Below are 26,116 nucleotides of genomic sequence, written 5' to 3' on the forward strand. Positions count from 1 at the left end.
CACTAAGGGAGGGCTGTGATTCCAGAGAGGGGACAGGGCAGCTGAGGAAGTCCCTGAGATAGATCAGAGTGCCACAAATTGAGCTGGAATGGGTGGAGCACTAGGAGCAACGGGAAAGCAACAATGCAACACGAGTCCCTGGAATACAGAACAACCATAAACATAGAGCAAGGAAAGGTGGCCAAGGGCTTTAGAGAACATCCTGGAGTGAGTAGATGCAACTCTGTAGAAGAACACAGGGCATCAAGAAGTGGTAACCACTGACTAAAGGTATCTTGCATTTACTGTGCTGTTCTCGTGTGACAAAGGGAAAACAAACATTTTAATTTACGAAATTCAAAATAATCTTAAACAATGCACTTGCTTTATTTTAATATTGTTATTACTACTATTGCACCCTGACAGCTAGACAGAGTCACATCTGCATCCATTTAGACCACTGCCTAGAAAGTATGTTTCTAGTGAACTGGATAAGAAACATTGCCACTCAAATCAGTAACTGAAAAGGATATGATATGAGAAAGCCTATCTGGTATAATTAGAACAAAATACAAAAGGTACAAAAGGAGATGTGGGAAAAGCAGGGAAGGACATCTGTGATTTAAAATTGTCAGGGATTTGCAAATTAGTAACTATATCACAAAATTATTATTTTAAGCCTCATATCAGTTGATTTAATGTATCTGTACCCTCTCTGTTTTTATTATTTGATTGGCTTTTCTTCACATGACAATGATTTATTCTATGACTGAATGAATGACAAAACCAAAACACATAGTAATCTGCTAAATATTGGTTGTACAGGGTTAAATTCCACATCTCAGAATGCACATTTCCTACTGTCAATGCATGATAAAAAAAATAGAAGTGACATTTTCAGTTATAAAATGGAATAGCTTGCTGTTCAGAAGAGTTCATTTTCTTTTTAAATCAAGCAGATTACACATGTCAAGTGACAGCTGGATATCCATTTATTTGGCTTACATTCATGTATGGCTTACATTAAAACAACATTAACACAAAAAGTGTTCTTTAAACACTGTAACAGTCTCTGCTCTCACAACAAGACATAAGATTGCAATTTGTTAGCAATCAGTCAAATTTTATGGTATTTTAAACCAAATCACATAATCTTGAGTGAATTTTATCAACAGAAGTCCCAATAATGCACCATTCAAATGTATGAGAGTTAAAAAAGCAAAGTTAAAATGAGAGTTTGAAAAGCAAAGTGACTTCCAGAAATATGAAAATATATTAGTTCAAGATCCCCACTATGGAAACACAGGTGCAACAGTGTTTCAGTCTGCTATCAGTTTTGTGCCTGTCTGACACTGGTGTGCTGCATCTGGGAAGCGATGTGGTCCAGCTGCAGACCTGAGGGCAGGAAAAGGGGCTGTTTATAGCAGACAGGTGGGTGGAAGTCGTAGGAGAAGGTGAGCAAGGAGAATCACACAGTCCACTGTTGTCTACACAAAAGGAGACATACCAGAGCACTAACCAAATTATACTGTGCATGTAAGAGGCCATGAGGAAGCCTTACTTTGCCTGTCAGTTTTGACTCCAATTTACATGTCAAAATTTAAAAAAAAAAAAAAAAAAAAAAGTCCACAGTGAAGTGTTAAAGAGCTTTATATGCTAAGGAGAAGACTGGTTCTGACTTCCTACACATCTTCAATTTCTTAATGGGAAAAGAGACGGCTTCAGACAGACTGAACATTAATCATCTGGATTCTTTTGTTTAAATTGTATGTGGAGAGAAAGTGTAAATAAGAACGTGACCCTTAACACAGATTCCCGTCCATCTCTTCTTTATTGCTATATAAATCTTTCCTGAGCAGCTGAAAGGCCAACTCATCTCTAGCACTACATTAAAGAAAGAAGTCTACCACGTACACGCAGAATGACTAAGCTACCCCAGCTGCCCACTAAACTGAGGAAAGTCCACCCTGAGCTGCAGCATGCAGCACATGAAAATTCCAGAGTCATAGATTAGTTATTTTTGCACGAAGCTGATGAGTTCAGGGCATACTTGATCAAAATGTCTTCACTTTAAAAGCAATATGGTTGCTTGTAAATGTCATGCTAAGTTGCAGAACTGCATGAATAATGCAATAAAGACACAGGTTATCTGTATTCTTCTCACAGTAGTAACTGTAGGTTAAAGGCCATTTAACAGCATCTACATTTAAATTCTAAGATAAAGTGGGCTATAAGAAGTTTAGTCTTTCTTCAAATGACAGCTCAATAATCTGTGTATTTTATCCCAGCAGACGCAAACATTTGCCTCAGTAAATACGCCTTTGGTGACTCTGGTTTTGTAAATTTAAGTGTCACTCCCTAAATGGTTTGACAGAGAGATTTTAAACAATTAATTTCTGCAGCTGTTACACTTATTTCTCTTCTATCTTGCAACACCTGATAATATGAGACAAATGGCAACAACTGCCTGGTATGCATGTCCAGGTTCTGTGTTCATTTCCAACATCACCAAACCCCAAAGAGCTACACTGCAGCAAAAACCAAGTGTACCCAAGTGGTCCCATATTTATCAGGCATTAGCTTTGATAGGTTAGGTATAGGCTTTCAAACTACAGAGGGAGAAGAAGATTCCACAAAAAAAGACTTCTGGATTTATTTCACTTACTAACCACAAAGAAAGCAGAACCAACATCAGTTGTATATTTAAAGAATAGCTTTATGCTTAAACTTCTTACATTCAAACTTGGCTAAAATGACACACGGCAGCAAGGCTGAACACCATTTGCAGGTTTCCAAGGACATAATCAGATGAGTTTCTAAGCACATCTTCCCAAGATTGTATTAAAAGAAAAATACACATTTTTATAAAGGAGATTCATTTAACACAGACTTTGAATTAGGACTCTTATCACAATGAAAACCTTACAATAACAACAAACCCCTGCTTTTCAAGGGGTGCAGAAGGAAGCCAGAAAGCCAGACTCAAGCAGAATCTGTCTCTTTAACTAGCAAGAAATCCATGGGCCTATGCAGGAAAACACCTTGCTGGCTTATTTCATCCAGACTAACTAAAATGAACTTAACCAGCACTCTGCAGGGGAAAGAATTGCACAGGGGGATGACTATGTTTCATACATCCTGCAAACAGCCTTTGCTTATTCCATTACACCACAAGTTTTACAGCAAGCAGAATCTTTACCACTGACATATGGCAAATAATGAGGTAACACAACCTCTTTACATCCCAGGACCCTCCCTAATAAGGAGGGTGCAGGTTGCCACCACTGAACATGACCATCTTCTCCATGGACATCATTGATTAGATACTGTTGTTATAGTTGCTGTAATGCATTTCTGGCCTAATTTATATGCTAACAATTGGAACTTTCTTTACTTAATTAAGACAAAAAAAATAATGTTAAAACTTAAGTTGAAAAAAAAAATGAGTTTGAGCCTGCCTGAAATAGGGACACTTTACTCATTTAAGCCTCTCAGTAACCACAAGGTCAATTTACTTTTTCAGTACAGACACATGCAAACACAAACTCACAATCTTTAAATAAGAAAAAAGAATGCTATTATGAATATCAAAACAATCTGTGAACTCTTTTTACCCAAGTCTCAGCTTATAAAAGTTTCAACAATATGGGGAGTCTAAGTCCTAATAACACAATTTTAAATAAAATGAAGTTTAACTGTTCTATATCAAGGCTTGCTTAGTTGTTTCTTTTTTTTTAGCTTGGCCAAAAAGGAAGGAAAAAAATTAATGCACAGCAAGTAATGGAAGCAAAGCACAGTGATTCTAACCACTGAGCCACAAACCATACAGGGAGTCATGAGAAAAGTCACTTGGCAGTAACAGTCATCCTTCAAATAGAAAATTATCAAGAGTTTGTTTTGGGTTTTTTTCCCTCCTCCAGGCATAGCAGACAAAGTTATTAAATTCTAAGATGTCATTGCCATTAAAAATGATTGATCATTGTGATGACTAATTAACATTTGGTAGGAAAGGTTCTTGACTTTTAGAAGTCAAGCATATCTGTCTCTGACAAGCACACAGTAGTCCAAATGTTGTCTTTTGAAACAGAGGGTTTCTCTTTTGAAATAGTGGTTTCTCAAGGAAGGTACTATAGTTCATGTTCTAAGTCCAAATCCCCCTTGTCCTCTACAGGAGAGGATCACAAAGTTCCTGTCAGTCATAAAGAAACAGTCAAATTTTTCTCAGTTTAATTAGAGGTATCTCTCTAATCACAGAAAGTAACTGTAAAAACACAGAAATAAAACAAATCCATGATTACCATCTTAGTAGTTTGTGGATATCGGGCATGGCTCTTTTCTCCAACAAGCCTTTGCCATTAAAAAAGTCAAAGAAATGAGAAGGAAGGTATAAGCTTACTGGAGTCTCAGCTTTCATCTGGGCCCGCAACTTCTCTCTCATTTCTTTCTCATTGAATTTGGCACTTCTTTTTACATAGACTCCTCCATGCTATCAGAGAGAAAAAAGAAGGGAAAACATTAAATATTTAGTTAGTTTAATGTAGAATAGCTGACAGAAGAACAAACAAGAGACAATTGCAAGTCACCTTTATGACTCATGCTGCAAATTGCCTACAAGACATTTCCTCCTTCACAGAAACATGCAAAACTAATTTTATATTTGCATATACTTTAGTTCACAAAATCTGTTTAAATAAAATCAGATATAAAAAACACCCAGTGCATAAGACCCTTGAAGTGTCTTGTTTAAAGGTGTTAAATAATTAACTAGAAGATGGTACTAGAAGTGACCCCAGGGTATTTATTCCAGACAATGCTGACATACAGCTTCATTTGTGTATCGAGGGAAAATCACAGAACTGGAGTTACTCACATACAAGTACTTACAGGTTAGTGCTTTCATTTCTATGTGCCCACTCTTAACTAATGCAAATACTGGGAATGCAAGTATCATACTTCTACATACAAAATCTATGAATAGCACAAAAGCAACTAGCATAGGTCCTGAAAACCTCCAGGCACTTCACTAGAGAACCAAACTTTTAATAAAGAAGTTATATTCCAAGATAATAATTGAGTAAGTAAACCAAAATCTTCATAAGGCAAAGAATTTATAGAAGTATTTTTACTGAAAATTATTATTAAAAGTTAAACTTTATCCTGTGAAAGATTCATTTTATAACCTGTTGCACACAATTTGTCACAAAACTGCAGTAAAAATACACACAAAGAGAAATTTGCCCTATCATTTCCCTCTTCCACCACATTGTTTTATCTACAGAGAAAGAGGATGTAAACAAACATGCACCAACTATAAACTATTGATACAATGAAGTCTGAAAAAAACCAAAATTAGCTTCCAAATAAAAGAATTTCAGGTTTAAGGTACATTGTTTCAATGGGTTTTCTAACTGACTTGGTAACTTGGTAATACTCTTTTCTGTTCACCATGACAATTGGTATTAGGATTTGTCAGACAACTTCTGCCCATTCATGGTTTTACAAGCTCTTAACAGAAGGGTGACAGTAAGATTAAAACTACTGAGCTGAGCCTCATTCAAATACCTGATATCATGAAAAGATACAGTACATTGTAGAAACAGGTGTGGTGACTTTGTGCAGAGCTGTGTCCATGGACAGGAATAAAATTGGAGGGGTTAGGAGGAGGTGGGCAGAAGAAGTGGTCACGCAAAGTGCTTTCAGCCTTTGCTTTTCAAAGAGTATGGAGAGATGGCAGCTTAGCTAATGGCGTTTGATGTGACTTTTGAGTTGTTCTTCAGAAGCTGCAGTGAAAAGGAACAGAAAGCCAATGATGCAATAACTGCATACTAAATATTCTGTCTTAACTTTATCGTCTGTGGTTCCCTCCCAAGGTGAAGTAACCAGATCTAACACTCTGCAGCTCTGCTGCTGTGACTGGCAGGGGACCAAAACCATGAACAGAATTCCCCAGCTCACTGAGCTTGGCTGTGGCATGGTATTGGGACCATCCCACAAGCAGTTTAACAGCTCCAGACAGAAAGCAGCATGAAGAGAAAAACGTTTCTTCAGCTGTGTAGTAAACAGAGAGCCACATGTTATCTCCACACGCCAAATAAGACTGTTTTCAAGATCTGACACTATTAAAGGGAAACAGAAGTCTCAAGCAGACTTAAGTACAGATATATTCAGACACTCAACACAACCACCCCTTCCAGGAAGGGCAAACTCAGTTCGGTATAAGAAAAAATTCATCTACTATATAAGACTTCCATGTAATGGGTAAATCATCATTCTCTGTGAGCTCAGCTAGGTCAAGCTTTGATAAATGAGAGAAAGCCGGAACTGAGGTATTCCCTTCTCATCAAATTACTACTCAGCTGCAGTAAACTAGAAAAATACTGAACCAACTTTTCCTTGTTTGATTTGTGAACCTGGATAAATGAAATTACTACTGGACTGTTTGGTCAGGGACACACACCATGACACCAAAGATAGATCTGGTGTTGCACGTCAGACATTTTAATACTCAGAAATAGATTTGCACTTCTCAAGTAAATGAGCACAGAGTCACGTAACATAAGAACAGACAAAGTATCACAAGATCAGCGTTTGCTGCATTCACTCCAACCCCACCACTATGGCAGGTCCCTGTGGCTCAGGGGTACAAAGCTAAAGAGAGGCAGGACATATGGATAAAACTAAGGAACATCCAAAAGAGCGCACAAGCTGATGCTGGATAACAGAAAAGATAAAGGCATACTTCCTATGATAAAAAATCAAGCAAACTGTGAGGTATCAAAAATACTGTTCAAAATTACATCCCAGCCTCATCAGGGGTATAAGATAAATAGGAACGAATTAGATGGTGTAGGTGGATAGGAGTGATGGGATGAATTGATAGCAAATGGTAGAGGCAAAAAAAATATTTCAGATCCACCCAAAAGTAGTAAAGATAGTTTTATGCAAAGAAATTGGTTCCACCTAATAAATCAGACTTGGAAGATAATAGGTTAATTTAAGTGGTTTTTTCCTTTCCTTGCTATTAGATAGCAGCCTCAAAGAAGAATGCTAGTTATGTGATTGTATATAGCTCAAATTCCCCAATTTGTATTGCATTTCCTTTTCAGTAAGAGATCAAATATATGAACGCTCTTCAAAACAGATTTCTGGAAGTACTGTTTTTAAGGTTATAATTTTTTTCCGCTGTACTTTAAAAGCCCCTCTCTCAGTCAACAATGGATTGTGTTTACAAATATACTTCCTTTGTGCCTGAATTTTGCTCTCCTGGACATCCAGACCACGTTTATTTCCAAACAGGATGTTTACCTGAGGAAGGGAATATGAATTCCGTAAGCATGGCGTAATTATGTGGCTCTGGAAACTTTTAGTGGAGTGTAAGTGACATCACTGACAGAACATCAACAGGAAGGGCAGGAAGTGTTTTATGTTTTTGCACTGTTTGGTGTGATAAAAACAATAAAAATACCTATTAGCTTGCACTGCATCCCGTCTAAGTCATTTAAGCATATATGCATCACTGCTGCCTGTCAATTGTGTCACTGATTTAAATATATAAATATGAAAATATATATAATCACCCCCCCACTAAATCTTGCAAAAGCTTTATTTTTTGAGGAGTTCAAAGCTGAATGGATTTTATTTCATATATACATGTTTTGATTAAAAATGTAGGTGACATTCAGATTAATTTCCACAGGAACCTCCTTTTAACAGTCAATATACCACTCAGGAAACCAAGCACCGGATATTCCACACAGCAAAAGTAATTTTCCAAAATCTTTAAAAAAATAATTTCTGGACACTTAGTGATAGTGATGGAATATATATCCTGTTAGTATTTTAATTAAAGCAGACTTAAATCACCAGCTTTGTAATGATTAAAGGTAATGACAAAGAGCAAAATATTTCCATGCAGCAGATCAGTCACTTTGGTGGACAAAAAATATAGAGAAGCATTAAGGGCAAGCTTTAGACAACCGAGAATTCCATTTTCTCCTAATGCATACCCTTAGTGAGGTATGACAGGGTCTGACAGTTTGTAGTTATTTATGGGACTGGGACAGCAGACCTATAATAAAATAGTGAATATTTTCCTCATTTTCTCTGCAGCATATGCTTCTCTAAACATACCAATTTTAGCAGAAACGATGGCAACCACTCATGCTCCAGCCTAGATCTATTGTCTACTCACAAAGGTGCTCATCCAGAAGACAACAAAGATTTTCAACCATCAAGCTAAAGACACTGAATGTACTATGAAGATGAGGGAAAGAGTAAATCCTCCTATTTGGACATACCCCATATGCCGGCTCTTCATATACTCCTTTACAAATTAATATATAGTTCCAATCATACCGAGCATAATATTTTTCTCAGTGTTCTCCGTGTTCTTGTCCTCTTGGTCGGGGCTGACAGTCAATGCAATCAAACTGTCTAATTCTATTACAAGTATTTTCCTAAGTGCATGTGCTGGGTTTTTTTGGGGTTTTTTTTTGGTTTTTTTTCTTTTCTTTGGGCAATGAGGTGAGGGACAGAAAGCAGATAGATATTCAGAGAACACATTAAGATCAAACAGAGAAGACAAAGGAGAGAAGTCTTACTGAATAAGCATTTTTGAACCACTACCCAAAACTATCCATTTCTAGTCTAATAACTAAGCACTCATCTAAACCCTGAGGTAAGTCCCATGAAGCCATTTCTGCTCACCAAGAAGAAGGCCAGTACTTCCAAAACCATCCATCTCTACATTTTATTTTTTTTTAAAATATAAATAGTTCAGCTTTCAGAAAAAGCAAAGAACAGACATGACAAATTCACAGAGGATTTTAGAGAAGTAGGCCATCTACACTGCTCTCCACCATTTTAGACTGAAGATCATATCTACTCAGTATGTTGGCTGTTCAGTGACCACGGCCCACTGCTTCTCAGTAATTGTATACATTTGAGTCACATCAGGTTGAGCTCTCAGACTAGAGGGAACAAAAGGAGTATTATGCAGAGAGAAGAGAAAGAAAAAGGTGGGAATACTGTCAGACTCAGTTTTTTGCTTAACTGAAGTCCAAAATAACCATTAACATTTTCATGGAAGTGGTATCTGCCTTTCCTCCACACTACACAAAGATCCAATTTTTCTCTTTTATATTCTGCTATATCCAAAACAAACAAAAAACAAAGAAGTACATTAAGCAGTAATGCCAATTTACTCCAAATTTGTAGCATGATACGCAGCAAAAAAAGCCTGTTTACACCTTCTGCTTAACCTTCTGAGAGCATGACTACAAACTGGAGTTTTGGACTGTAAAATGAACAAAGTTTTAGAATATTCTTAAATACTCCTAACAGACTCTACAGTTTTAATTGTATCCATAATAAGTATACATTTAGAAAAGTAAACTGAATCTTCAGTAACTGTTTCTCAACTCAGATACACATCTAACTAAACTGAGTGAAACCAGTTGCTTTCATGTTCAAATAATTGAATGCCAGCTCAGAACTACATCTTCACAGCATGCATGGGAAACAGGGGTGTCTTATATATTTGACTCACAAATAGTGAGGGAAGAGTGAAGTGGCTCACCTGTGAAAAGTACCACCCGTACAGCGGAAGCCATTTTAAGCCATCTTTCAAGACATACCGGACATGCCCGAGCGCGTTCTGCCTGATTGCCAGCATGTCCGCGATAATCCAATCAACTGCAACGACAAAAGCCCAAAGTAATCAGTCAAATTACCTCTTAATTGCCACTGATGAAACCAAAAGTACATGTTGCATGTATAAATGTCATTAAAGGTTTTTGAACTATTAGTTCTTGCTTGTTAGGGCAAGCCTGGAAAGAGACACAGTAAACAGACAAGCAGATTTTTAAAATCTACAAAAGTTTAAGCAAAAAAAAATACAAACCTGTACACTGATGATTTGATAAATATATTACATTTTCTTTATTTTTTGGCAAATCCCCGTAGACAATTACCTAAAAAAAAATTAAAAAATATGCAGTATTACTTTATAATTTATTTTCATTGCATTAGGCAGTGATGAGATCCAATGCAGTAACTGGCTTTTTACTAGGAAAACTGTCAGCAAGTTAGCATCATCAACAGACAAACACCCAATCACTACATCAGTGCCCACCACACAGACAACTGACTTATCAACAAAGCTGTAAATATTAATTAATGAGGACTCAAGAAACTTATTCTGTTCTTTTGCCATAGTCCTAGAACTGGATCCATGGAAGATGACCTTCAGCCACAAGCTCCCTACATTAATATAATGGAAGTTAATGTACAAAATCACCATTTAAATTATACATCTAATGAATAAGACATGTTTTAGCCAGACTCTTGCTATCGTTCAATCTAAAATGGTAGATTTTCCTGGATTAGATCAAGAACAAGATCTCAGCCATTTGCCAAGATTTTAACCATTGAGAGTGAACAAAAAATCATGAGCTTGAGGGGTGCCTTTAAATTAGTCTGTGGCAGGTTTTTTAATATTTTTTTCTCTGTTACATTAATGACACACTTGAACCTTGTAGTTTCTCACCCCTGAAAGGTACCAGTCTACTAGCAAAATAATCTTCTGAGAGCATGACTAGAAAACAAGATGCTGATGCTGGAATCTCGGTCACCCTTTACAATGGATTCATTCAATTATTTTCAAATATAAAATGAGAAATTAATGAATTTTAATTCTGAACCAAAGAACCGATGCAGATGTTCAATCACCTTTAATAAACACTTTTATTAATTCATGAAGCCTAGTTTTTCTAACCACATTCGTGGTAGGCTTCCACCATTGTTCTGCCAATGGACATACTCCTTGTTTCCAGAAGATGGCTGCATCAGACAAACACACTACTTTGAAATTGTTCCAGTTACCAAAAAAGCAAAGTGCTATATGGAAGGTTTACCCACTTCTTATCATCACTTCCCTAGTCTGGGGAATACTGGAATTTCATCAGGAATAACTAACATTCATAACTTAATTGGTACCATTTAGTATGCCAAGTCTCATATTGATCTTTATAGAAGGTCTCTACCAGCATCTCTGGAAACTCTGTCCATCTCTCAGGTAACCTGTGATACTGGATGGCTAATGCCTCATATTGTTAAGTCTGGGCAAAAACTCCATAAAAACACGGTATGTTTTGCATTCCTGCTGTTTCTTCTTTGAAAATACAACCACACTGTTGATCAAGTTTTGTTTTCAAGGCCAAAACCAGATATTGGTGAACTGAGGTACTCAGTCAATATGTGAACAAGAGATCATTCAGCATACAGTAAAAGAGGATATAACTTGAGTTATTTTTTTCCAAAAATGAAAAAGGCATGCACAATGAATTCTAACTGAACAATATTTGTAACAAGTCAGTTGACAAGTATATTCTGAACAGTATCTGAGAAATTTGAACAAGATTCTGCTATAGGAGCAGACTTCTCATTGAAGTACCAGAATTTATAACCTTACTGCTGACACTAGGTACCACACACAGATTACAGCAAGGTAGCAGTCTTGACCTTACAGTTGACCTTACAGTTCAGGTGCACAAATTCCTCTGAAATAAATCCTCCTACTCTCACTTACAGAATTAAAACTTAATTTTACAACTGTACACTTTCCCAGCATTGTTACCCACAATGTCCATAGACACTGTTTTCTTTAATTTCAAGCTAAGACTCCACTACGCAGTTTCTGGCAAAGAGAATTGTAGAGTAAGAGAGAAGGCCCAATACAACAAATCATTAAACCAGAAGGTCCTGAATGTTATTTGAGCTCTTCTAAAATGTAGAAAAAAAAAAGAGCAAGAAAACAAAACCTGCCCTTGACCCCAAGAGCTTCCCCACACAAGAAAGAGGGTTTGAAATATACAATTTATAACTTCACCTTGTAAATATTTCCACTTTAATGTACCAAGTCAAAATCTCAGTGCAATCAGACCCACAATTTAAAGCACTTGCTTTGGACTATTGCATGGGTAAAAACAAATATAACATCATTCCCATAAAAAAATGTATGCTGGTGTCTGCCAAATATAACAGTTAATCTGTGTAAATTTTTATTTCAGTTAAGACTGGATGGATCTAGTTCACTTTTTAACCCCAGAGGAACACCCACCCACTGCTCCTGTAAACAACTTCTATGCACAGCATTATGGCTTACCCTAGGGGTTAGATGTGTTTACATGTAATGGACCAAAATCTTTTACATGATAAAACACACAGCCAAACTGTTGGAGAGAACAAAAAATAAAAATAATAAAATAAAAAAAAAATCTTATTTGTATTAGTTCTCATTAAACACACAAAACCTGGGTGTTTTATTTCAAAGCAAAAGGTAAGAATGAGAACATCTGAAAGCTCTATTTTTTTTGCTCACATGGCTCAGCCTAAGAGGATGCACCAGCTTTATCTGCAGCATCATCCACTTCAGCACTGTCCATTTCACTATCTCGAGGAAAGGCTTATACAGTTCATCAAAGGCCAGCAAACAGCTTTTCACCTTAGACACCCTCAGTTAAAGAACTGGCTACAAACTTACAACTGTTACTACAAGTAGCTAAGAATGGCAACTTCCAGCCTGCAGTCCCAGGAGACACCTACTCTGTGGACACCCACGTAGCTCTCCTTCTGAGACGGAAGCAGTTTTGCTTTATTTGGTTTCTGAAAATATTCACCAAACACAACAGAGGGGTAACAATTAAGAGCTTTGAATCTTCCAGAAATGCCCTTTTCCCTTTGAGAAGAATTATCTGATTGTGGATAAGCAGGAGAAGAGTCTACTCAGGACAAGACTCCGACTTCTGGCCACCTGATGTGTTCAGGTAAACCAGAGCACCTAATGTGTATTATAGCTGCAGAAGGAAATAATACAGTACTCTTCTTCATGGCCTCCAGAAAACCTTTGACTCCCTGCTGTTTTTTGTAGCTAACTTTGCAGATTTCCTTGCTGCAGAGGCTGTGCAGCGTCTGACTCCTCATTTTGCTGGTGCAGAAGATGTTTGGGGGCCACAGTGAATTACAGAATCACAGGATATTCTAAGTCAGAAGGAACCCACAAGGATCCTCGAGTCCACCTCTTAAGTGAATGCCCATAATGAGGACAAACCCATGACTTTGGTGCTCCTAGCACTGTGCTCTAAGGCATCATTTGAGGGACTCACCAGGGACAGCAGTGCAGGAACTGGAGTCCACTGCACCCATCTGTATTCAAGCCCCTTTGGAAGCAACCTGAAGACATCAGAGTGGCTTAAAGACTCCCAGACCTCCTCAGAGGAGCAGTGGGTAGGGGGCAGGGGTGGTCTTGCCCCTCCTGTAGCCACTGCCAGGGAAGGAGCACAGGACATGCAGGACATGCTTGGGAGGCAATTTGAATTTCACCATAGTGTTTCATGTATTCCATGCATGGCTCTCCAGACTCTACAGTATCTACAGTATACATATATTCTACCTACCAGCTTAATGAGCTGATAAGTGCCATGTCAGCCACAATGAAGCAAGTGAGTAGCCTGCTCATTTAGAATAGAATCTGCTGTTCAAAAAAAAAGGCACAATGAAGTCAAGCAAAGAAAACAAGTCAAAAGGAAGAGCAACACGGCAAGCTTAAGTAAGCAGAGATTTGAGAAAATGTTTAAAATGCAGATTTACAGTTTAACACTGCAAACATTACTTGTGTACATAACACTGAAATGTGTGCTTTTAGCCACGTTGTGGTTGTTTCACAGCCCAGTTCACAGTAATGGATAATATAGTTAGCGTTAATGTGTGCCTTTCACATCTGTTTACACAGCAGCACTGTCAAACTCAATACAGTGAGGTCTCAAATAAAGCAAACTGGATGCTATTAGCTTTCTTCTGTGGGAAGGCTGGTACCCAGCTCCCATGGATGCCATACACCAAGCTATTCACAGGCTCAGCAGCCACAAGACACACCTCAGGGTTTCCAGTCCAGGTGAGGCTTTGATGAATAAGCAGGAAGTCACAAGTAGCTCTGCTGGGAGAATGTACTAATTCTGTGATAGGCTGATCTCAACATGCAAATGGGAGCTCCTGGGTGATCTGGTGCCACCTGTTTCAGCTTCCCTACCAAACTGCTTTTTCCAGTACAACATATTCAACTATGGCTGTGCTAATGTGGTAGGTCACGTAGCACTATGGAACAGTCCTGCATGGCAGCCACACCCAAATAACCCATAATTTGCACAGGTTTTCACTGAAACAAGGTGGACACTCTTTGAGTTAAGAATTTTATTTCTTGCTTATGAAATCTTTACATACCAAAGAAAATTAAATTGATAATTTAATCACATCCTAGCAATATCAGTTTAGTAAACACTGCCATGGCAAAAATAATTATAGGTAAAAGTAATCATACTATCAGAAGACCTGCTTGCAGGTCAGCTGGTGATCACATCAAACTCCTGGAGAAGAGATTATCTTAATATTGTAATTGGATGTGGCTGATAATGGGAGCAGTTAGAAGGTGATCTGCAAGCAGGTCTTCTGATAGTATGATTTCTGCTTCAGCAGCATTAAGGCAACACAACTGGTTCGCTGGTAAAAACTTGGGCCATCTCATCTGATATTTATCAGCCTGCCAGCACACTCAGTCTTGGCTCCTCACACTTCTTAACCCTCCTCCCTTCTCTGTTTAAAGAAACCAGGTGTGAATTGAAGAATAATGTTTCATCTTTGCCATTACTTCAACAAAACTTATGTTCACTGGAGTACTTTGTGAAAGCAGAGCACTATGATCAGGAAAAATATCAGCTTCAAGCACAGGCAGTAGCAACTGGAAAGAGGGATAAAAGCAGGATAACAGGAGAACATTCCTTCCCTCTTCTGGAGAATGAGTCAAGGCATCAACACTTAAATAGGACCACACAGACTTCCTACTCAGGTGCACTCTCCTCACAAAATGCACCACTCTCCACTTCACCATTTCTTCACTATTAATAATTGGGACTGTGTGCTCTTTGGGACAAGAGCCCCTCTTGTTAGCTGGGCACCACTACAAAAGGTCTACTAAAATAAATAGTATCCTAGGACATATTTCTCACCTGTTACAAACTCTAGATACAATTTTCTGGTGAAAGGGTGGAGCTTGCATAACAAACCACCAAAACAATTACCACATAGCTAGCAGCTTCTGGAGTCAACATGTACACCGTGCAAGCTGACCTGTGCAGCACTGCTGCAGGCATCTTCAGCAAAGTTCTTTAAATTCACTTAGATTAAAAACCTGCCTCATGTCACAAGTGCTTTGAACACCTCAGACCATAGAATCTATTTACCCTGTTTGACTAGAAGCAGGCTCAAGGCAGGATACAGACAGGGAATCTGTACTTGGGGCTGACAAAAACAGGTTTTCAGATGTCTTACTATAAGAATTTTAAATGTTTATTTTTCTTCACAGAAGACAAAAAAGCACTTTTATTCACATTTACTAGATACAGGTTTCACTTCTCTACAGCATAAGGAATATGAATAGAACAGAAGAGGAAAGACTGTGATGTTATTAATTGTATTTTCTCTAGATATGAAAAAAAAAAGTTCATAAGTTTTCTAAAAATACCTTTAGCACATGTAGCTTTAAGGTAACGATGATACTATCACCACATGTCGTAACCTCTTTAGGGACTATCTGCTCAACACAGATTTACACAAGTCTGAAGTCTGCTGCTCAGACAGCTCTTGCAACCTCAGCAGCAAACCATAAAATCACACAGCAATCTGTTTTATTGAAGCAGAGTTCATTCAAACATTCTTCAACTATGTCTTTACTGGGGCTCAGTGAAAAAAAAACAACTATTGCTAAGAGATTAAGCTCTAGAGAATATTGAAAAGATTCCTATATGTAATGTAATTAATTTTTTTTAATTTTAATTTTGACTTGATTCAACCAGAGAGCACAGAACTTTAGAAAATACACTTACTGGCATTTGATTTCTTTTGTAAGAAAACTATATTAGGAACCTATTTAGATTAAGTAGGACTAAATGTTACCATCAAATGTCAAATATGAAGTCTGTACATTCTTACTTTCATACTAGCTTCTAACCTTATGGTCTAAATTGACAAACTTTCATGAGTGGCTATTCTTCATTCCATGCACTAGATACATGTATAGAAGTAATTTTGTTCTAATGTTGACTGTAAAGGCTTTACAGTTTCTGAGCTGAATTAAAGATAACTGTCCCCTGTACTCCTTAGCTCTCTGATAAATCCTTAACAAGATTTTTAAAATGGCACCTGTATATCTTGAATGTTCCAGTCTTGATAACATGAAAAAAACCCAAGATTTATCATAATTTTAATTTTAAGATTCTGACATCTAAAGTCTGGAAAAATCCTATTTTCACGGCCCAAATAATTTACAGGTCTTTCTCCACATTACTTGTTTTTGATTACAGTGCAGTTCAATGGCATGAACGCACCAGTACAATCAGTGACCACCTGGGAAAAATCAAAATTAGCGCATTTAAGTTTCATCATAAATCACCAGTAATTAATTTTTTTAAATAATAACTGCACGTACTTCAGACATATGTGAAAGGTGATTATTTATATGATGAGATTTCAATGGGAGTGTTTTTCTGAACATTTGGCATCTGAGTCTTACTTAAAACCTAAACATGTCTTCTGCTACAAGTGTGGAAGTAAGTATTCTACCTGTTGCAATAGAAGAAAGTCTCCTTTATAAGCCTTCTGCATCTCTGGAGACTTCTTCATGCACATTTTTTGTAATTTCCTTAAAAGAAGGGCAAAAGCATGCACCCACACTTAATGTAACCATTGCTTACTTTATTACCCTTCTGTAGTGCAGAATATGTAATGTTCATATAAGCTCCCTCTGGAAATACCCTTTGCCCACCACACATGAGCAGGAAACCTTGTGGCAGCTTGCAGTGTTTCCTCCAGCCGGAGCACTTTGTAATAGCAACTTTGCTTTTAAATGCCCTGGACTCCAAGGAGGAGTTGTTTGCATCTTTATTTGTAATATTGGTACAAGTGTTTGTATCAAGTATAGACTGAAAGCTGCTGTGAAGCTATCAGTGAGTTGACGTGAATGAGGATGATTATGAAACACCTCTAGTCTCTGCTTGTGATTGTGGAATAGGATTTTTGAAAGCTTCTCCAAACATCGTCAGTAAGTATTTACAATTTTAGCACTCTGGACTTTCACAGTGAGGCAAAGGAATCACAACACAGCATAAGAACATGTAGGGAGGTATCTGCAACAATTCTGGCCCCAGAATTGAACACAGCAAACTGATCAGTCTCAGAAATGACCACATTAAAATCCCTCTCATCTGCTCACCACCACAGCATGTGAATGAGCCAGCTCACCTGCAGCTTGCTCGTAACTATGCACTATGTCTGCTTACTCAAAAAGAAACACACATGCCCTCAGATTCGCAAGTAGCCTCCCTTAGAAAATGGAAGAAAATAAGTCTTTGAGTCAATCCCTACGTTCACCAGATAAAATTATTTCAACTACCACAATACAGTTCAAAGCAATCCAAACTAATATTTTTTTGTATCTAGTTATACACTAAAATATAAAATTGACCAAATCATGTATAGTTTATCTTACGTTTAAAAATCAAACTAGCATAAATGCTATTTCCTACTCCTACAGAGGACCTAGTTGTAACAGAGAAGATGACAAGTAGTATGTGACAGAAATGAAATGAACAAAAGAAAATAATTTCCCTGACTTTATATACCAAATCCCTTCATAGGATAAATTCAAACTGACAGAAGATAGATTAAAGAGTATTTTTTCCCTGAGAAGATGTGCTTCCTCATAACTGTAATGTCAAAATCCCTGACATCTGAGCTTACTTTATCTAACACAACTAAAACAGAAAAAAAAGAATATCCCGCTTGCAAGCCTCAGGCAAAAAGTTTGAAATAACTGCACTCAAATGTTTAACTATGAACAGAATCTTCTCTTCACAAGAACAGTGTCTCATGGTAGGTTACCAGGAGAAAAAACATCTAAATTAACAATCATCCTTACATAAAGTATCCGGACATATTATGTAAGCAGAAGAAAAGGGCATAGAAGAGCAGTGTAAAACTCCATGGCCCAGCATCTACCAGAACACAGTAAAACACAAAAAAAGTAAAGGGTATAGAACTCATACAGGTTAAAAAAAAGGTATTTACACATCTTTTATTTTCATATGTAACAAATTATGCCAAGTCAGGACAAATTGTATTGAAAAATCCATATATGAAAAATCTTAAGTTAGTAAAATAAAGTATATTTAAATAGAAAATTTTAAAATCAAACCCTGAGATTGCAAAACTTACTGGTCAAACACTTTGAATCAGAATTTGTAAGAGCATTCAAACATGCCCTTTGACTCCTTAGCTTTTCCTACCTGACACATACTTTCTGATATTTTCATAAGTACATGCAGCTAACATAAAAATGTAAACACACACTTTTAAAATTGAGGACTGCAGCAGACAAAGCTGATATAAAATCCAGATTCAGTTGTGACTTGCCATATAGAAAACATGTGATAGGCAAATCTCCACACAAAGTTGCTAATTTATGAACCCAAACAGCAATTTTGGCTCAGGTAGCTGATACCTGATTTCTAAAAATGCTAACAAGACCTCAGTTTTAAATTTATTTTATTTTTCATATATCAGGCAGTAAGTGGAGGATGATCAGGACCAGCACTGAACATGGAACCTCTCCATACTAAATTCTTTCTACATTGCTCCAAAGCCAGATCTGCAGTAGACTGGAACTCTAGATATTGTTATATTGGTATATTGTTGAACAAGAGTCCTGAAGGACATCACTTTCACCTTCATATCTGCAGTCAAAGGCACAGAATAAAAATTAAGATATATGCAAACATCTGGGTTGCAACATCTAAACCAGCAAGAGCACAAAGTTAACATACCTAATCTATCTATTTTTGCTGCCTCATAGCACAGTCGAATGTAAGAGTCTAAAATTAAGCATACATTTCAATTTGAAAGCTGCATCCCTCAGGCTTAGCAGGTATCACTTAATTTCTGTTCTAATAACACAAAGAACTTAGCTGTATACTACAAAAAACATATATGCCTGGAGACAGCTGTACACTGAAATCTCTAATGAAATGAAGCAGGGTAAATCCTCTTAATGGAGCCAGAAAAATTTCATCACCGCTGAAATATTTCATTGGGGTTCTTTCAAAAGTTTACCACACAAATGTGATATACTTCACTACCTTCTCCTAGTTTCTCTTCACTCTTCTCAATGCACCAGTCCCCAAATTTCTATCACTCCCCCAAGACCATTACTTCATTATTTCTACCATTGCAATTAAATTACAAGTATGATTATTTTAACCTCTCAACACGCCTCACAACAGCTAACAAGGTTTCACAAATCAGCAGTGTAAGCAGGTAATAACTGAGTAACTGGCACAAATAAAAGAACAAGGAAAGCTCAAGCCCTCGGAGGCTGCTCAGCTCCAACCTGAGCTTAGAGGTTTGCCTTGATGGCAGCCCTGCACCTTCCTGCTCAGCTCCCACACCATTCCAGAATCTTCCCTCTCCTTAGCTGCCACACAGGGAGGAGGGCTCAGGAAACTCAAGGGTAGGTTCATAGACCCAAGGCTCATGCCAAAATGCAACTGCCAGCACTTTCCTTCCAAACACAACTGAAGAAGGGTGAAAAGTTACGTTTCCTTCGGACCTTCTGGTTATGTCATTTACCTGGGAAGTGGGTCCTCAACTAAAGAGGAAAACCCTGTCACTCACACCTACCGACAGGGAGCAGTCAGAAGCCAAACCTTCACCCTGCCATGATGAAGCCTGGTTATGATGCCTCTCCCTCCCTCAGTGCAGAGAGGGAAGAGCCAGGTTCCTAGGAGATGATAACCACCTCACCAACAGCACCAGAAGCACCTTCTTGCATGCTGCAACTTGGCTGTCCAACTTAGGCTGCCTCTTGCCTTCCTACCTCCACCTTGGGCCCTCAAGAATTACCTGTTGGACAGCTGAGCAGCTTCAAAAGGAAAAGCAAGAAGTGAAGATAATCTTATCTGGGAAGGTTGCTGTCCTGGGAACAGAGATGGGCACAGACACTTTTACTGCAAATTGGTCAACAGCTCCAAGACTAAGCATACATCCCAATCTCAGACACCAAGTTCTCCTCACATTTCCTAGAAAGCCAAGATATGAAAAAAAATCCAGGCTCTACTCCACTGGAAAGTATTGTCAAGAGTTAAGCAGCACATCTGCTCCACAAAGTTTTAGTTTGCTTTAAATCTAAATAGTTTTCAACCCTATTGAAACACAGCAAGTCCAAGCTTCAACATCAATCCAGGAAGCACACTGCGCTGTTTAACAAGCATCTCTTGTATTTTATGAAATAATTGTTCAGCTCTACTAAAGAACACCAAGGTATTATTTGATTCTTATAGCCTTTCCAGAGTCCAGTAAAGACAACAAAAACCAGAATTTCATAATGACTTTAATAAAAACACAGCTTCCAAAAAATTCTATTCATCAAGAAGTGGAAGTAGGGAGCACAACTAACACAAGTACTGAACAAAATCCATGTGCATTAATTCAATTATGGATTTCATTCAATTGTCAAAACCTTCCAGATGAAAATGATCCTTTAGGAAGCAGTCTGAGTGATGATTTTGTTATTATTTCTTCACCAGCATTCAATACAAAACATCACACACAATTAGAACAAAAAAGCTGAAGAACATTTAGTCCTCATTTGATCTGAAACGTGCACAAACACAATAGGCATTAATTTCATCATCCTGACAGCAACTGGGATAAGATGCTCAGGGTCAGAGAGAGATGAGAGCATTCATCATATTGAATTACTAGACCTTTCAGCCCTTCAACCCTTCTAACCACATGCATATTTGCAGCCATCCTGGTTTTCACATTCTATGGTACGACTCAACTATATATAGTCTGTTTGAAATGGAAGAGACCAGACTTCCCTGACACAGTAAAGAGAGAAGCAATAACACAACAACAGTTCATCAGCTACTTGATAATTCAGAAACCTGGGGCCAAATCAACTATTAGCACCTGCATGTGCAAGTTCTCTGAAGCGCGTGAATTGCACCTGCTTTTACCAGGGACTGCTTTAGCTCATCACTGATAAAATTAACATCCTTTGCTCTCTGAGACTCTGTACATAGAATTCTGTCGCCCTGAAAACTCAGCTTCTGAGCTTGCTAACATAGTTTTCTAAGGACTTTCCCAGGACAGTAACTGTAAACATAGATATGTGTACATTCTTTCTGTTACACGTCTTGTAATGGGCATCTCTCATGGCCAGTGCAGTGAGAAAGTGTTATCCTGACCATCCAATCCCTGGCCGTGGTCACAAGCCTATAAATCCTGGGAGGAAAAATAAATGCTGCTCTTCTTTCCACCACACCTTGACCTGTGTCCGCCTGATCTATTAATCATCAGTGGTAACAGAATTCTTCTCACTTTATACAATGTTCAAGCACCTTGTATATATTCCTCCTAGAAAACACTACTGTAGGGCACCTGCATCTTACGGCAGGACAGGTGCAAAGCAACACAGGGCCAGAGCAGGGATGTTTTCTCTGTGCCACTTTCCAATACCACATCTACACATTTTCATTACTCTGAGTATACAATCCTAGAAATTACTGAGGAGCACTGTCTCAATGCCACAGATTAATTAATTTCATATATTTATAGCTTCTTAACAGAATTCATGGATGCCTGCTAAACTGTAATTGCAGTGACAAATTTACACAGCATTATAGGATTTCACTTTATAGTCACATTGGCTTTGTCAAGTTTACCTCACAGCACTGGGACGCTGTCACTGCTTTCTGTACTCTCAATACTGGTTCTTCAGTCTTCAGTCTACTGCCAACTCTTGCATGACAGTCAGCAAAAAGGACTATTTTTGTCAATTCATTAATGAATTCTAATATTATTGGAAAACCTTAACTGATGCCAAGTTAGCTTGAGTTCTCTTAGGCTTTGTAAAACAAAATTGTTTCAGTGGAAAAAAACAGTCTGACCCAAAATTTAAAAAGAGAAGGTACTTACAAGTAAATACTTTTTTACTTACCAAATAAAAAGCTTTTACTCTTACTACATAAGCCACTCTCTAGGACCTAAAATATCCAGAGCTCACAGCAATTATAGCTCTGCAATTATATCTCAAGTCAAATGCTTAAGAGAAAAGGAAAGACTAGTGTTTAAAGATTTTCTATCATGCAGATCAGGTTATCACCTTACTTAGTTACATTTCAAAACAGAAGAGCTTGCTACAAAGATAAAAAGCCTTCCTAGCATGAATTACAGTTCTTGTTTTTAAAGAACTGGCTAAGAACATCCAAGTCAAGAAGACCAAAAAAAAGAAGAAAAATACACTTGTGCATGCAGTCGTCAGGGGGAGACAGATTTAGGTACTTAATGGATTAAGAGCAAATGACAGAGAGAAACATCACCTCTTGACAGATAAAAAAATAGAAAATAAGTATCACAATACACTAGTATTTAGTCAAAAAGACAGTCATCCTTGTTTATGGTCATAACTCTACTCTATTAATACCCACTCACATTACTGGGAATTTTGACAAATTATTTTAGAATCAGACACCTTAAATACCCACAATTGGTTCAGAGTGTTCTTGTATTGAAAAACCACAAATTCCTTAATGTAAAACCAAAGAAAGCTACACAGTACTTAACATTAAGACATTTTAAATACAGTAAGACAGCAACAGTGCTAACAAAAAGCCACTTAAGCATCTGTAGAAGCCTAACAACTTGAGTGAGACTACAACAAAAAGTTCCAGTACTCTGATGGATGAGGTTGTTGTCTCCTATTTACCCAATTACAAAAATAAATATCCCAACACATGTCAATTGATTGAATAAATTAATAGTCCTGAAAGAGATGGAGAATTCCTCCCTCCCATGACTCTTATGGTGCCTTAATGCTGGTCGAGCCCTACAGCTGCTTTTATGAAGCTACTATTTTTGCTGGTTTATTAGAACTAAGTTAAATGATGCTACACTTCTACACCTAGTTACAAGCCTTAAGACAGCCCATCCACAGTAGCTCTCAGGTTACCATCCCAATCTCACACACTCAGGCACATGGTTAACTTTCCACTGTGAGTTTCAAGTTAAAACACGTGCAGCATTCACAAGAGTAGGTCTCAAAGGACACCCTGTTTCTCTCCTTTAAACAACTTGGGACTATCTTCCAGTTAAAGGAAACACAGATTTTTAGGGTTACAGCTCTTATATCTCTGCACATGTATTGTATTTTTCAAGCTTTTATTTACCTTCCAGTCACGGTTACTATTTTATTTTATCTTATGACATATGCCTCCTCTTCCACCATTTCTTATCATTAGTTGTTGCTCACTGTGACAAAGCTATTTCAATATCATCCTAATCGATCTCCTGTTAGTGGCCTATAATTGATCATCACCATTTTTGTGTATGAAGTTTATCAATGCAATGAAAGAGAGGTCAGCAGATGATGGCTGCCTTGTTGTTTCTTTTGGTTACCATTTTCCTTTCTTTAATGTCACAGACATTTTTTGGATAAAAGTTCTTTTTAAAAATTCTAAATGTTTGCTACTGTCTGCACACCAGTTGTAGGCAGCTTGAACAGCTTGTCCATTACAATCTATATATTCATTTTTGACTCTCATTCTTGGAATAGATTAAGTTAAACTTCTATGCCACTGCTTTCAGCAGTTAATGACCAAGGTCTGTTACTACACATCAAGCTCTCTGCACTAGAAACACTAAATAAAACAGAACGCACTAAAACTGTAAATACCTGTGAACTACCGCTCCTTCTTCCTTTTTTTTTTTTTAATACATCAAACACAACATAAGTTAGCCTATTTGGACAAAAGGTAAAGTGAAGAAGTTGCATAAACTACAAGCCAAATCAAAAACTACCACTTCAGTGGTAGTATCCTTTCAGTGCTTCAATTTTGTATCCATTCTATTTACTCTGATATCTAACTATGCAACTCTTGTACATTTAGCTGGTTTTGTGGATTTCCCAAGAGTCAGTACGAAAGAAAGGCCTACAACTGCACTTAGGAGTGGAAACTAGGGGAGAGCCTGATTCTGAAATAAGTGCTTCATTAGAGAGTGGAAAAAGGCCTTAGCTGTAAATATGAGAAGATCTTATTTGTATGACCTCTGTCATCTGTCAAAACATATTGGTATTCTTTGCTCTCAGGCTGACCTAAAGCTAACACTCACTTCCAACAGCCTTCTGTATATTCAAAAAATTTTGAAGGTCATGTTTAGGCACAGAAAGCATCTGTCATTTATTATTTTTTACATGCAGAATTAAAAGTGTCCTTGCCTACTTTCCAAATTACAGACAAATATATAACCTCTCAAGCACTGAACACTTTGTGAGGTATTATCACCTGAATGCAAATACCCTTCTGATCATACAGAAGAGGCCTCCAATTCCAACTTATTAAGCTGAAACCGAGATACTGAATAATCATAATCCATGGCTGATCCAAAACTTAAAGGCCAAAGAGTGACATGAGGCAGACTGCACGAAAACTGAAAATCTGTAATAATTGAGAGATTAAATAATCTATTTATTAAAAACTTGTACGTGTATTATGTAAAATTGTAGCTGATAACAGCATTCTCATCTGCTGCCAATTTAATACTACAGATGTGCAGCACAGGCCACAGGGGTTCAAAGTATGCAAAGGCGGCTGCCATTCAAGTGCTGACAGAGCACGACCGGTGTCGCATCTCTTCCGTTTCCCCGACCTGCAAAACGAACACAACACCAACACTCCGTGAAACGCATCACCAGAGGAGCAGCGGCGGCCGCGGAACGAGGGGGATCCTCTGCGGTGCGGGGCACAGGCCACGGCCGCACCTGCCCGCGGGCCCCGCGGCGGGCGAGCCCGGAGCCGGCACCACCGCCGGCCGCTCCCCGAACCGCCGGAGCCCCCCTGCCCTGCCCTGCCCTGCCCGGCCCGGCCCGGCCGGCTCACCTGCACGCCCGTGTAGTTCTCGAAGAAGAAGAGCACCATGCTCTGGTAGATGGTGTACAGCCGGTCATCCACCTCGCGGTAGAAGCGGGCGGGCAGCACGGCGGAGAGCAAGCGCCAGGCTCCCCAGGCCAGCATGTAGGTGGGCGCCGTGCCCATCATGACGGCGGCGGGCAGCACGTAGCGCATGGAGTAGGTGTGCAGCACCAGCGACAGCAGCATCTTCCCGCTGCCCCCGGCCTCACCGGGACACCCACATGGGCGGCGCGCTCACACACAGCCCCGCAGCCCCGCCGCCCGCATCGCCCGCCGCGCCGGGCACTCCCGCCAGGCGGCCGCCAAGCAGCAGCGGCGGCTCCGATCGCGGCCGGGAGGGACGGGGTGAGAGAGAGCGGCGGGAGAGGGCGCCGGCTCACGGCTCGTCCAGCGCCGCCACCGCCACCATCTTGCCCGGCGGTGGCGGAGCCGCGCCGCAGGAAGGCGGCCCCGGGCCCGCGGCGCTTCCGGGCGGGCGGGAGGGGCCGGGCTGGCGCCGGGCCGGGCCCGGGGCCGGCCCCTCGAGCAGCCCGGCCGGTGGTACCGGCACTGTCCGCGTCCCCGGCACTGTCCCGGGCCCACCCCCTGTCCCGGCCCCATCCCCGGCCCTATCCCCATCCCTCCCCAGCCAGAAGCGGGTGCAATGGGGGCTGGGCTGCTCGGCCCCGTGCGATACGAGGCACACGCATTTATAACTGATGAGCTTATTTTTTATTAATTACATCCTAGCATAGGTTATAAGAAAATTTACTCCTTTTTCTTGGCCGTCGCCCGCCCCTTCGCCACCCCCGCGCTTTCGGCCTTTGAGTCCAAAGTGGAGCACTAAAAAAACTGCAGCTCTCCCTTTGCCAGCTCCAGGCACAGCGATGCTCAGGGTTTAGGAGGCATTTCACGTGCCCAGCTTGCGCTTGGACGCCTTCTCGCACAAGCAGGCAGAGCCTGCCTCGCCTCCTCTCTTCTCTGCCCCCAGCCTCTGCACCCCAATAACCTGGCGGCAGCAGAAGCCAGCGGCACCATCTGCTTTTCAAGAAAATGCGTGAGGTCTTGCAGAAAACAGTCTA

At 39.2% G+C, this 26,116-nt stretch overlaps 1 protein-coding gene across 1 annotated transcript in view; it reads right to left on the reverse strand.

Moving 5' to 3' along the window:
* AGPAT5 (1-acylglycerol-3-phosphate O-acyltransferase 5) overlaps positions 1-25,465 on the reverse strand; it is a 56,167-nt gene extending 30,702 nt beyond the window's left edge. The window contains exons 1-4 of the mRNA XM_005521906.3: positions 25,023-25,465; positions 9,881-9,950; positions 9,557-9,672; positions 4,376-4,465 (exon numbers count right to left, since the gene is read on the reverse strand). Of these exons, the coding sequence (XP_005521963.1) occupies positions 4,376-4,465; positions 9,557-9,672; positions 9,881-9,950; positions 25,023-25,241 (495 nt within the window). The 5' untranslated portion in view covers positions 25,242-25,465. The remainder of the gene's footprint in view (positions 1-4,375; positions 4,466-9,556; positions 9,673-9,880; positions 9,951-25,022) is intronic.
* Between the last annotated feature and the right edge of the window lie 651 nt (positions 25,466-26,116).

Source organism: Pseudopodoces humilis, chromosome 3 (assembly GCF_049639895.1).
Source record: "Pseudopodoces humilis isolate 2021_Gansu_Grassland_sample_001 chromosome 3, ASM4963989v1, whole genome shotgun sequence".
Taxonomy (NCBI): domain Eukaryota; kingdom Metazoa; phylum Chordata; class Aves; order Passeriformes; family Paridae; genus Pseudopodoces; species Pseudopodoces humilis.